At 38.3% G+C, this 15,000-nt stretch overlaps 1 protein-coding gene across 2 annotated transcripts in view; it reads right to left on the reverse strand.

The window, feature by feature from the left end:
- Positions 1 to 15,000, reverse strand: part of ERp44 (Endoplasmic reticulum protein 44) — a 30,346-nt gene that overhangs the window by 12,386 nt on the left and 2,960 nt on the right. For both annotated transcript variants that reach the window (XM_086537312.1, XM_043001113.2), the window contains 3 exons: positions 9,006 to 9,078; positions 8,386 to 8,541; positions 4,274 to 4,458 (listed from right to left, as the gene is read on the reverse strand). In XM_086537312.1, the coding sequence (XP_086393438.1) occupies positions 4,274 to 4,458; positions 8,386 to 8,541; positions 9,006 to 9,078 (414 nt within the window). The remainder of the gene's footprint in view (positions 1 to 4,273; positions 4,459 to 8,385; positions 8,542 to 9,005; positions 9,079 to 15,000) is intronic.

A 15,000-nucleotide genomic window follows, 5' to 3' on the forward strand; every position in this document is an offset into this window, starting at 1 on the left:
TGGAAGGGGTGGTTCAAGGAGGCAAACGTGCTGCGTCGACCTATCTTCAGCAGCACTCCGGGTCTGAAGGATGGACTTTACAGAGGGAGACAAATCTTTATGCTCAGTAGCACCTGTCTAACTCATCCTCCTATATGAAGGCCTGGGAGGACACCTCTGTAGACAAGCTACAGAGCTATATAGGTCTACGTCTCCACATGGGAGTTCAGCCCCGACCAACCAACAGGTTTTACTGGTCTGAAAACCCTCTTATCAACAATGGCTTGTTCCGAGAAACAATGACACAAGACCAGTATTACTCACTGACTTCCAACCTCCACTTTAGTAACAACAAGGATGAAGCTGTGACAACGGACTGCTGTGGAAGCTCAGGCCTGTCATTAACACCTTCCAAAGCAGCTGCAAGGAGGTCTTCACACCAGAGAGGAAGATTGCAGTCAATGAGTCCTTGTGGGCGTACAGGGGCTGCCACCACGCTGTACAGTACAAATCATTGAAGAGAGCCTGCTTTGGCATGAATGTCTACAAATTGTGCAGGAGTGATGGAAAGGCTGCTGGGTATACGTCAGCCTTCCGTATTTACATTGGCTAAGATATTAGTGATGTCCCAGCAAGTATGAAGGCTGTCATAGACCTCATGCATGAAGCATGGCTCTTCAAAGAGGGGTATCAGTTGTACTTAGACAATTGGTACTCCTCGACCACCTTATTCTACTATCTTCAGTCTCGGAAGAGAGACGCCGTCAACACAGTGAGACTGAACAGAAAATTCATGCCAAAGGACCTATTGGTGAAAAGGAAGGGTGACTTAGATGTAAGAACATCCAGAGCAAGAATGATGGCAATGTCCTGGATGGACAAGAAACAGGTGAACATTTTGTCAACCATCCACAAGAATGGTTGACAAAATGACCTCCCACCGAAGAGAAGAGGAGAAATAAAGAAGAAACCCCTCTGTGTTGTGGACTACAACAACGGAATGAAGGGGGTTGACATCAGAGAACAGCTCGCACAGTCATACCCAGCCGCAAGAAAGACAAATAAGTGGTACATCAAACTTTTCTATAACCTGTTGGACATGACAATTATAAATGCCCATGCAGTTCACAAGTAGCTGGGTGGGAAACTGGCTCAGCTGGGCTTCCATATCCAGCTAATGACTGAATTGTTGCATCGGCTGACAGAGTTTGCTCAGAGAGGAGAAGGAGCATCATCCCTCATTGCCCTGTGACACATGCTCAATCTCTCCGGTAACCTTCACAATCCCGTGCCTGCTCCAGTCCTGCCGCTGCTCATACACTCATAATGAATGAAGGAGGGAAGTATCGTCGCTGCAAGCATTGTCACGAGACAAGAAGTAAAAGGACAATGTCTCAATACATTTGCAGAGTGTGATGTAGCACTTTGTGCTACATGTTTCTGCGGCTTTCATGCCTGATGTGTAAAATAAGGTTGTAAATAGTGTAAATATTTGTTTTAATGTTTTCTTTACATATTTTCTATGAACAAAAAAATTAGATGCAAAACTCTATGACAGAAAAAAAGAAAAGTTATTATTTTTGAATATGATATAACCATAATACAAAAGCTGGGTATTCGCCTATAAATAAAAAATAAGTAAAAATGAAAAATCAAATAGATTTTCAAGTATAATCACAAGAAGAACTGAAGTAATCCCACGCTATGTGTGCGCAGCACGTATTCCACCCCGCCCGATAAGTCTCTGGAATACCACTTTAGGCCTATGCGGAAGCCTCCCAGAAATACATCACGCCCCAGGATCACCGACCAGGAGGATTTGGGTTAACCCTCTCTGGACAGGTGGTACACTACGGTACCGCTCATTCAAGGGCCTGGTGGCACCATATGGTGCCAGTCATTTAATTGATTTAGGCCTAAGCGTTCAAAAGCCCTGACATTGTGACATGCAAGGCTGGAATGCCCCCATTGTGAGTGGGTTAATATACATATAGCATACATTGGTGAGACAGGACATAAACTCAATGAACAATGAATTGGCAAGTTCGTTCACTGTCCACCAATGTAATTAGTTGAAAGATCAGCTGAATTTTTGTTGTCTTAAATCTTAATCCAAGCTTGAGTCTGGCGCGATTTTCCTATATTTGACGCATCAAATCTTGAGTGTAACCTTACTGATGTTACACGCTCACTTGATTTTAATCAAGTCCCTATTGACCATATCTAGAGATGAAGCTCAAGTGTGACATCATATGTAAATAAATACAATGGCTTCCTCAGTGTAATACCATCTTCCAAAGTTATTTCAATTAGATTTGGAAAATATAGGAGGGTTATCAATAGAATTGATACTATATTTTTGGACTAGAAATCAGGTAAGATTGCACAACAAACACATAGACAATAGGCGTATTTTACAGTGGGTTTGGAGGGGGTTGCAGATGAGTGAACTACTAATTTGAGCATTTCTTTCAACAAAACTACTTTCAAAAAGGCTATCATTAAGTTTGGAAGTGGGCACGAAAGATAAGATAAGGTCATCATGTGTACCAAAGACTTTTATTTACATATGATGTTACAAGCCATAGTTGACCATACATTTTTTGAAGATCCAGCCAGGCTTGACATATTTCACAAAAAGAAAGGCGACTATAATAGAAGCAATATTAATATTAGCAACAAAAAATATAAATGCCAAATTGAGGAGCCATGAACTATCTAAGGTCATTGTGAGTCTAAGCACCAACTATACCTGTCATATATAGGCACTAGCACACACATCCCCTCCTTATCTCTTATTCAATATGCCTTAAAGCCATAAGAGAGTGAAAAGGTCTTCTGCTTAATCAGGTATATTTCTGTTCTTCCCTTTGTTGCTCATTTCCTTCACATCATGAATTGCTTTTTTTTTTTTTTTTTAAAGGAAATGTTGCTGTATTTTCATTTCTATTTATTTGTAATACAGATCGTTATATTTCCCTAGAAAGGAATTTATCTTATGATTTTTCATGAGAAGAGATAACTCTGTTTTCCTGAAAAGAAGTGTTTTGGTGAAATATCATATGTTTTGAAGGAATTAGTGAGTATTTAGATAATGGTTAAGGGATGAGGAGGTGGTGGTGATCATCAGTTCAAATACAAAAGTGTAATATTGATCTGCCATGGACAATGTAAACAATGATCAATACTGCTGTGCACTGCCTACAGAGACTTTTACAAACATTTCACAACTTTGTATGAAGTATGCAATAAGCATTGGATTTTTTCACTTTTTCCCTGGGTATGGGGTGAAATATGGATTAATTTTACACTTAACCCATTTATGCCAGGTGATGTGATATCAAGTCATGCAAATATTTTGCTCCCGTTGGGTGTCATCCTCTCATGTCATGATCTTACCCTCAAATGTACATTTTATATCAATAAGTATGTACAAAATCATAGGAGTTCCATCTGTATAGATACATTTTTATTCACTTGTGAAAATAATGTAAACTAATACAAGAACCTCCGACGATCACCTTGTTGAAGCAGGTGGGTGAAAAGTGCACATAGAAGCATAGTGTGGCATCATACAGGCAGAGGTCTAGCACTTAGTCACTGCACACTTGTTACGAAACTGGTGGGAGTGGCTTTACACAAATATAAGCCCCGGCGTGAATGGGTTAATGGTAATCAAATTGATTTCAATTCCATCTCTTTATGGGCCACATCTTAACCTGTTAATGCTGGGTGACAAGATATCCCATCAAGTGTTGGCAGTACTAGCCGCCGGGGATGAGATATTTTGTCGTGGGTTTTCACATGGCCAGCACACTGGGTCACCAGCCACGTAGCAGTCAGCTGCGGCCAGAGCGGGTGAATAGCTCAAGGCTATTTCAAGGCTTACACACTTGAAATACCCCAGTGTTTAGGCCAATTGGAGCCAAAACTGCCCTATCGGCAGTCTAAATATGATATATTAGGAAAGTGATAGTAATAATTTATTCTTTTGGTGAAGAAATAAATAGCTTGCTATTTCAACAACAGGAAAAATAGAGTACAAAAATGAACCAAACTAGTAAAAACATCTGTCATGGAAAGGTTAAAAATGGACTCTGTATCTGCTTTCAAAATCCCCGGGAAATTAATGTTGGTAGTTCTCTTTTCATTCTCTGACTCTTTCTTCTAATTCTAATCTCATTTTCCATTATCTTCCAACACAAGGAAAACTTGAATAATACTGAAAATGAATAATGCTGTAAGACAAGAACTCACTAGAGCTTAAAATCAAGATATAAATTCAAAATCTTACCTCAATATTATTCAGTTCCTCCAAACTCTCAATCTCTTTAATAGGATCTTTCAGCTGCTCCTTAATGAAAGAAGCAAAAGCTTCAGCAGAACGTTGCCCTCGATATTCCCTCTTGGATGCCTGACCATTTCTGAGAAGCTTCAGGGTTGGGTACTTTGTGATGTGGAATCTTGAAGCGATGCTTGCTGAAATGTCAAGGGTATTAAAGGATGTAATAACATCTATAAATAAGAACAAGATGTAAGTTAAGAGCACCAGCATTACATTACATTAATTTACAATGAGGAGATGATTTTAGATTTCTTAAAGTAAAGAAAGAAAAAGATTGCTTACTGTCTTCAAGGGGGATAGTCAGAGCTACACAACTCTGAATGAATTTTGATCTGCAACCATATTTTTCATCTTTGTTTTTTTTTGTTTTTTTAAATAATACTTAACCCACGGTCTCTAGCAAGCAGTATCTTTATAGAGCGATGGCACACACTAGGTTGACGACCTCTTGTTCTAAAGTACTGCTGATGAAGGTTGTGCAGGCAGAACAAGAAGAGGAAGGTGATTGAATCCATACCCAGTGTCTAAAATGTACTCCTGTGCCAATATAAATGTCTTTTACTGTGGCACTCACAGTCATAAGCACAAGTTTCATTCCTCTTCCCTACCTCTTCATGTTATATTCATTGTAGGTGGTTATATGTTTCATATTCATTCATGAAAACACAAAAATACGAAAAAATAAAGTTGCTTTTTGTCCTCCCATAAAACAGCAATACTTCTATCACACTGAGTATAAAGAAAATAGTAAGCCAATATGGATCATATACCACAATTTTAGTCAACTGCAGCACTGATAGAGCCTGTCATATGGCACATATAAGTCTCTAAACTCAATAAAACACAAAAAATAAAACAGAAAAACTGCTCTAGTTTTACAATGAATGACTGAAAGAGAGTGGGAAGATTGAAATGATGTTTAATCAAGCTGCCTCGCTCTAAAATAAAACCTATCCTGGAGACTGGGCAATCGAATCTATCCCCATCTGCAATCGGTTAATGACAGAAATCTGTCTAAGAAACTGAAGTTGATGTGTTTTTCCATTATGTGTGATGAGGACATTGTCAATATATGTAAGTAATACTATGTATCATTTACTTCATGTAAGACTCTTCTGCATAATGTAATCAGGAGTATCTTTGTGAATTAATATTAACCTGTTCCCGACGGGACCAATCCGGCTTAAATAGACCAAAATTCCAGGACTCTTGTACGCATAAGCCTAACGTGTCAGGATTCTCGGCCGCACTGGCTGCTGTGTGCTGGCTCCTCCCGCACGCCGGGCTGGACAAAATAACGCGTCCCCGGCGTGTGGCCCAAAAACCACTAGACGTGATATCTAGTCACCCGTCGTTAACGGGTTAAGTATCACTTAGTTTAGGTAGCCTCTTGTAAATTGTACAAAGGTTATGTAATAGTGTAAAATAAGGATTATTATAAGAAAAACAAGAGAATTGAGGGTACTCATTTCGGTATAACAGAAAATGTGCTGACATAAGATGTGAAAAACCAATACCAGTAGTAGTATGTTTGAAAGCTGATAGTTAACTAATGAAATGTGATATTAGGGATTACTTGGCATTGGATAAGATATTTCAGAGTACTGATAATGTCACAAAAATTAGAGAATAGAACCAAGTTCTGTGTAAAAATAGTAACCTGTCATGAATGATGTCACACAAAGAGACCCTTGTGGTCAAGTGAGGGGCAACCGCACATAGACCTGGTTACGCCTGTAGCAAGGTGACATTAGGTGAACCGAGGGGACCATGAGTAGTGTGTTTCAATATAGTTAATAATTCAATTAATATATAGAGATATAATGATTCTTGCCATAAAGAACAAATCAAATAATAATTAGGCTTAAATTTGCAAATCTTGCCTCAGATGTCATCTACCTCGCTTCTTGCCTCAGGCACCATTTTCATCGCCATAAGGATGATGCCCACTCATGACTTGTTTACCAAATTAAACCCGCTATAAGCAAGTGCATTCATTTCTGCCATGCCATTAATGGGAAACCACAAACTATTATGATAAAACATCGATAAGAGAGCACTTAAATTACATATTATAATATTACTGGCAGTAATTATAAGTAAGAGATAAACTATTATAAATTTTTGAGCCTGTGACTAAGGTAAATTTAATGAAAAACTTTTGATGTTATGTCTCACAGATGTTAGTGAGATTGTTGATTAAGTCATTGCGTATGGGTGTCAAGACATACACGTTGGCCTAAAAGATGGGAGTCAATGCATACATGACGCAACATCGGGATCTGCTCACAGTTGAAGCGCGCACACAGTCATAAAGTATTACAGATGTAATGGTGCTAGCTCCAGAGCTACAGGGTTCCAAAGTCTGCCTAAACCTGCATTTTATGATGGTTTAATGGAAAAATATTGTTTGGGATAGTCTGTGCTGGAAAGAAATTCTTAAAACTGCTTAACTCCAGATGATGTAATATTCACAGCATGGCTTGGCTGGTATTTCCACTGGGCCGGATGACGTGCTGACACGTTTCGTGGTTTTTGCGTCAGATGCCGGTAATGAGATATCTGGGCAAGGCCGGCGCTCGGGGTGAGCAAGCAGGCAGCCCAGGCTCGCGGCTTGTGCGCCCGAGAATCTCGAGGCGTTAGGCTTATGCATTTGAAAACCCTAGCATTGCAACTTGTCATGGCTTGGCTGGTTAAAGGTCTTTCTTTTAACTGCTTAACACCAGATGACATGATATTTACATCATGGCCTGGCTGGTCTTTCTACCAGGTGATGTGAATGTCTTGTTGAGGCTTTGTCTGGCCGTCTGGCTAGGTGATTGGGTGCATAGGTTATTACCTAAGCATAGAAATAGCCCATTGTATAAGGCATTTTTAAATATAGCTGCTTTGTGTTATGGCACTCGTAGACATGAGAACAGGTCACCTACTTCTACATCCCTAAATGTTTTTTTGGTTTGGAGTATTTTAAATTTCTTTCATAATTCTTTATGAAAAAAATATAGTTGCTTTCTATTCATTCATCAAACCGTTAGACTGATATGGACAGATATGAACTATTTCAAAATTTTAATAATTACAAAATTGAGGGTGCCTGTCAGATGGCTCCACAAAATAGTAAAGAAATATTTACTAACATTAAAAGATTCTTGTATCAAAACAAGAGAATGAAGGAGACAGGAGAGAAAGATGTTTATTTTGTGTGCTACTCCCTCTCTCTGAAATATAACCTATCTGTGTGGTGCATAGGTGGGTCTGATACCCGTGGTCTAAACAAGGAAATGGATGCTCCATATCCAATGAGTTTATTTCACATTTATAAAACTCCAAAACTGGTAAAGATTGGATCACTGATATGAACAGATTGCAACACTTTGTTCTCAGAAATGAGCTGTTAAAGGTCCACTTTTATATGAATCATAAGCGAAGTCAAAAGTTACCAGGTCAACTGTTTATAAGAAATTACCTCCATCAGAATCAATGACATGCACAACTATAGGCCAGTGTGCAGGCTGCTCTAAAGGGAAGCACACCATGCAAACAGTTGGTGTGTGTGTGTGTGTGGGGGGGGGGTGAATTAAACAAAAATTGAATACAAAAAAGTAGGGGCTTTGGAAGTCATACATAAGGGTCTTCTATTTGCAGGTTGAGTAATAGGGTTGCTGGCCTTTGGCCCATGAGGATAGCAAACAGTGAAATTATCCAGATCATCCAAAAATAATAGTCTTGGATGTAATTGGTCCTATCGCAGATGTGAAATACTGCCAATCCAGTTTTTATCACTCAATCATATCCTTCCACTCCAGTGCTAACCATCTTCCTGTCATTTTTTTTCTATCAAAATGTGATGAAAGTTTTTGCATGGCAATATTAGTTCAAAGAGTACAAAGTCAATCATAAAGGTAGACAGGAAAAAAAAGAAGAAATAAAATAAAGTTAAAAAATCAACAAACCTACAACTGAACCTGCATTAAGCCTATTATCAAATTTGCATTTTTAATTTAATTCCAATAATAATTTTGTATATAATCTGAGTCTCAAGTAAAGGCATGAACACTCACACTGGGCATCACAGTCCACTTTCCCAATAACCACCCTGCCATCATCTGGGAAAGCTTCCTTAACTTTGTCTGCTGTCTCATCCCAAGTTGGGGCTAATATGTTGCTGAAGCGGCACCAGTCTGCGTAAAAGTTGATAAACACCAACTCATTGTTCCCTGCAAAGAAATATTTCATCTCAAAATACCCCAGCAACATATCCAGGTGCAGCCAAATTAACAGGTTAAATACAGTAAGTCAAGCATCATTTTGACTTATTAATTGATAATGAAGTACAACTGATTTATGTGATGCCTAATAAGAAATAGTATGACAATACTTTATAGGACAAAATCTAGCAAAAACATAAAATATAATAATAAATAATAATAAAAGCTAAATAGCAATATTCATATTTTCAAAAACATAAAAATAAGTGAAGTAACTGAGGTAAATATATGCTAAGGTAACAATCTTAAGTGATCCCATAATCTAATGATGGAAACTTTTTTCATACCATGAAAATAAAAGCAAATCTCTTTTGTTAAACAGCCGTTATAGTTTATCATGACAAAGAAAAAATTGACCCTGCCAGCTATATGACATCTTCAAAAGATATTGTAGTTGTCACGAAGACTCTTACCTATGATTTGGTCAAAATTGCTGTTATCTAATTGCAGAGCTCCTCCTTCTATTCTGAAGACCTGCAGCACCAACTGAAAGTAAAAAACATATATCAATATATAATGGTTAAGATATTATCATCATACATGATAAAACAAAAAATAAAATAGTGTAAATACCAATTACAGAAACAAGATTGTTGATAACCAATGATCGCACAGAAATGTGAAGATTAAGAAAAAGAAAAAAAGAAAGATTGGGGAAAAAAAGATTCCATGACTATACAGTATTCAAATACAGCATAAATGCAGATGTTCCATCTTGCTTGAAGTAGACAGTTTAAGCAAACAAACCTTATGATTGTTTTACAACTGCCTCTGCACATTATATTTCATAAACCATGGGGGACTGGCTGATCATGCAAAGATTTCATGCAGATTCTTGGGCAAGTTCAAGAGAATGTGTGGGCAGAATGAAATGGAAAAATGTTGATGTGAGGAAAGCATTCCTTGCAAAGATCAAACTTTACAAGAACATTTTTTGCTAGAGCTTTCTAAAATAAACAGGAAAGCATCACTCATTATGTTGACATTAACCCTTCTGCAATGGGCATTTACCATTGGGTCAGATCACTTTCACAATATATTTTGTTGTTTGAAATGTCTATAAAATAATAGAAAATACATCAGAAGATGCCTAGCCCAGTCTTGGAAGCATTACTGAATATATTAAATCAATAAATTATTCATGTTATTTTTGCGCATCCCATACTATAGTTAACCCGTCAACGACGGGTGTTGTTTTTTTCATCATACATGACGCAGGAGCTCTGGCCTGACGATGGGCGTTATGATGTTCAGGGATTTTGGATCATTATGTTATTTTATTGTGCTATCAGTAATGGGTAACTAATGTTAACAATTGCAGTCATAATTATCATAACTGCCGTAATATTGAGCAAAATGGGTTTCAACTCACATCTAAAACCTAGATGGCACCACTTTCTTCTAGCATCAGCAGGAGAGAGAGCCTTGAATGGCTTTTTTTGGGTCAGATATTTGGTCAAGGCTGGTGTGCCGGGTGAGCAGGCGTACAGCGCTCCCTTGCAGTTAGTGCGCCCAACAATCTTGAGGCGTTAGGCTTATGCGTTTGAATACCCCGGCATTCCAACCATTTAGAGACGGAATAGTTGGTGTGAATGGGTTAGAACATACATTTTACATTGTTACGTGTGTATATTAAATATTAGTAATTAATCCTTGACTACAAGCAGAATTTGAGTCATAAAAATATTAGAGGGTTTTAATACAGCTAGCTGCCTCAGGCCTGGTGGACTGCATTCTGGGGATACAATTCTGTTGCTGGACTTGTATCAGGTGCCTCCGCCAACTGCTTGCCTTGCACCAGGCCTCTTATATAGCATTTTACTTTTATTTGCTCCTTTGCATCTTTTGTACTTGTTTCATATGATATATATATATATGATATAGTTTCTTATTATATTTAGCTGTATATATGCACCATTTTAGTAGCAAAGTTGATTTTCTTATTAACATTCTTTTCTTTAATGCTAAACTAGAAATAGAAAAGATTGTAGATTTGAATCATGTGCTTTAGATTTTCATAAAGAGGAAAGAAGGGTTCTGCTACTTTATTAGAATTATGTTATGAATACAAAAAAATATATTGCATGCACATCATCCATAAATATATATAAATGAAAACAAAATATAATGAAAAATAAATACAATTTTCAATGAAGGAATACTCCAGAACCAGTTGGAAATTTTACTGAGTCAGAATGTGTTTCCCTTTCTGAGTATGTGTGCATGAGTATACATATGTATACATGCATATTTAAACAGATACAAACACATTCTACACATGGTACTCATCAAAGAGTCATTCTTCCACAGTAGAATCAAATTATTGTCAATGCCCTTACCAGAGGAGAGCTCAGAGATCAAAGAAACATTTACATGGAGAAGGGCATGTACAAACACATTCTCATAAATATGGTACTCATCAAAGAGTCGTTCTTCCACGGTAGAATCAAATTATCATCAATGCCCTTACCAGAGGAGAGATCAAAGATCAACGAAACATTTACATGGAGAAGGGCAGGGGCATTAAGACCACTGGGTCAATCTGGGTCATTGTTGTTGATTTTATTCTGCTGATGATTTGTTCCAAACAACTCAATAGCAAAGTCCTCATCAGAGGACAAATCAAAGGAAACATATCATGGAGGAGGACAGGGGAAGACCACTGGATAGGGAGTGGGAAGTGTGCTGCCAGTTTTCTTGGGTGATGGGTGAGGGTCAACTATGTTTTCTTCAACAAGGAAAGTTTTAGGAAAGGAACAACAGAGTTTTGGAACAACCTTAGTCAGGCAAAGGCAAAGGGATGAAATGTTTTAGAAGTACTGTGTATCCTCTTACACACACATTTTTTCTACCCATTCAATGAAGGATTAAACAGAAGAGGCTAAATATACTGATGTATAAGTGAGGTTTCACTGAATAAAACTATCTATTTTTTTAGACTCACACTCAATTATGCATACATAAAAGCGGCCGCATGGGGAAAGTGCATCAGCATATTGCATTGCATATAATCATGCATCCCAGCATCTTTTTCTTTCAGCTGCTCCCATTTAGGGGTCGCCACAGCGGATCATCTTTCTCCAATGCACTTTTTCTTTTGCGCATTCCTCAGTCACACCTACTGCTTCCATGTCTTCCTTTATAGCATCCATGTACCTTCTTTTTGGTCTCCCTCTCTTCCTCCTTCTGGGTACCTCCATAACCAGCATCCTACTCCCCACATAATCTTCCTCCCTCCTTCTCACATGCCCAAACCACCTCAACCTTGCTTCCTGTGCCTTTTCCCCAAATTGCTGCACATGTTGTCCCTCTAATATATTTATTTTGGATTTTATCTACCCTCGTCACACACAGGAAAAATCTTAACATTTTTAGTTCAACTTACTTCCATTTCTGCTTCCTGCCTCTTTGTCATTGGAATGGTTTCTATTCCGTGCAGCATGGCAGGACGAACTACTCTTTTATAAATTTTCCTTTTAGTTCTTGCAGACACCCTCCTTTATCGTATCACTGGTGCAGTCTTCCTCCATCCATTCCAACCCGCTTGCACTCTCTTCTTTATTTCCCTTCCACAGTCTCCATTGCTTTGTACTGTTGACCCCAAGTACCTGAATTCCTCTATTTTTGCCACCTGCACCCCTTGTAGCCTTATTGATTCCTCGCCACCTCCATTCAGACACATGTACTCAGTCTTGGACCTGTTCACTTTCAGTCCCCTCCTCTCTAGTGCATACCTCCATCTTTCTGGCTCTGTCTCCACTTCCACTCACCTATCGGAACATATTACTACATCATCAGCAAACAACATAGTTTGTGGGGCTTCCCTTCTTACCCCATCAGTCCATCTGTCCATGATAATCACAAATAGGAATGGGCTTAGAGCCGATCCCTGGTGAAGTCCCACCCCCAACCCAAAACCTTCTGTCATTCCATGAGCACCTTACTGTTGTTATGCTATATTCATACATGTACTTCACCACCCTCACATACCTTTCTGATACTCACGAGCTCCTCATGCAATACCATAGCTCTTCTCTCGGAACCCGATTGTAAGCCTTTACTAAATCAATAAACACACAATGCAGCTCCCTCTGTCCTTTCCTGTACTTTTCCATCAACATCCTAAGAGCAAAAATTGCATCTGTTGTGCTTCTCCCTGGCATGAAATCAAAATGTTCTTCACTGATCCTCACAACTCTCTGCAGGCTCGCTTCTACAACTCCTTCCCATATTTGCACTGCATGGCAAAATAGTTTTATCTCCCTATAGTTACTGCAATTTTGGCACTAAGACATTTTTTCTCCACTCATCTGGCATCCTTCCTCCTTCCAAGAGCTCAGTGAACAGTTAACCAACCCACTGCCATCTCCCCTAAGCTCTTCCAGGCTTCCACTGGTATCTTATCCTGGCCTACTGCTTTGCCCCCTTCATCTTCTCCAAGGCCTTCCTCACCTCTTCTCTGCTGATCCTTGGTACATCCTGATTTAGCTCCTCCACCTCTTCTAACCTTCTTTCCCTTTCATTTTCAATGTTCATGAGGTCCTCAAAGTATTCCTTCCATGTGCATAATATATTTTCTTCCCTTGTCAGTATATTTCCGTCTGTATCCTTATCATCTTAACATGCTGTATATCCCTCCCATCTCTCTCCCTCTGTCTGGCTAGTCTGTATAGGTCTTTCTCTCCTTTCCTTGTATATAACTTCTCATATAACTGTTCATATGTATTTTCCTTCTCTTTTGCCACTTCCCTCTTTGTTATCCTACACAACTCTTTGTATTCCTGATGGCTTTCTTCATCCCTAAGTCTGTCCCAGTTCTGTTTTGCCAGTTTCTTTTTCTTTATACTATCTTGCACTTCCTCATTCCACCACCAGGTTTCCTTGTATTCTTTTCTTTGTCCTGATGTCAACCAAAGTTGCCTGCAAATCCTTCATCTGTGGTACTTAAGAGCAAGAGGTTGGCAACTTGCTAGGTGTCTTGTCCTTTAAATGGTACCATCTTGGTTTTGGATGTTAGTTGAAACCCATTTTACTTAATATTATGGAAAGTATAGTAACTATAACTGCAATTGCCATCATCACTCCCTCATAGCACAATAAAAGAAAACAGTGATCTAAAATCCCTGAACGTCATGTACGTCACGATGCTCACCATCAGGCCAGAGCTCCTGTGTGATATATGTCATGACACCCATACACAATAGGATAATAAAGAGAATTGCTGAAATATCAACTCTCCTGTAATGAAAAAGTTCTCCATAATTATAACAAATTCATTGTACCGAGAATTAGGAAAACTAAGCATAAAACTAGAATCATTGAAGTGGACCCACTGTCACGAGATATGCAGGGTTATCATGGTAATTGTAGTTCAACGTAACGCAAATCCCAAGATTGGAAGTGTGTGATTGAGAGTGCGGTGCCTTGATCATCCTTGCAAACACAAGTCCAAGCTTTATTTCTACTTTATTAACACTTTGCGGTAGATATAGATCTCTCTTGTAAGCCAAAAAAGCTAAAAAACATCCACGAATTTCCGACTTACCCCAAGAAGTGAGAGAACTAGTTGCAATGCTCTTAATTTTATCATTTTTAGAGAAGAGAAATCAAGTTGTCAGGAGCACCTTGACAACAGCTATTCTCTGCATAAAACACACATACACATGCACACATACATGCATATGCATCTTTTCTGTTTTAATTTTAAAATAGGCAGAAAAAATATGTTTTACTTGTCTCTCCCCCTGATTTCACATGGGTTTCCTATGCCTGTTGGATAGGGGGAGGGTTGCTACCATGTAAGTAGAGTTTACACGAAAAATAAAGAATTGGATTTAATTTAATAACAGTCAACTACATGAAAATTTATAATATATGGTATTGAAAGTCATGTCATAATTTTAAAATTTACTAACCTCGCACTATTCTCCTCACAAAGATAAACAGAAAGATATTTTATCTTCTAAGATGATTGAAAATAGGAACATGCTCTTATACTGGGATAAGTGCTCAAACATCCTTAGAATCCTAACCTGCTATTCATCATGAACAATGCACACATATCTGCCATAATCATAGAAGGGTTACAAAAAACTGATGCGATTTAACCTGCACTTCTTTCATTATGACTGAAACTTATGGAGTGTCTTTTAATATTCATTGTTCTGTTAGGCAAGACACACCTAAAATATCAGTTCATTATCACCATTTGCTTTGCTGGCTCTCATCTCCCTAAGCAAATCAGACAAAATGGCATATATCCCGTCTATCCTTTCTTCTCCCATATTCCCCTTCCCTTTATTACAGTATTAGGTAACATATAATTGCCTTATGATACATTATTACCCTTTCCCTTTGTATGAATGTACATGACTGTTTTATTATTTTTTGTTCTTTTCATTTAAAATG

This window comes from Penaeus japonicus, unplaced genomic scaffold (assembly GCF_977035675.1).
Source record: "Penaeus japonicus unplaced genomic scaffold, GWHDUDI00000001_assembly GWHDUDI00000005, whole genome shotgun sequence".
Lineage (NCBI taxonomy): Eukaryota > Metazoa > Arthropoda > Malacostraca > Decapoda > Penaeidae > Penaeus > Penaeus japonicus.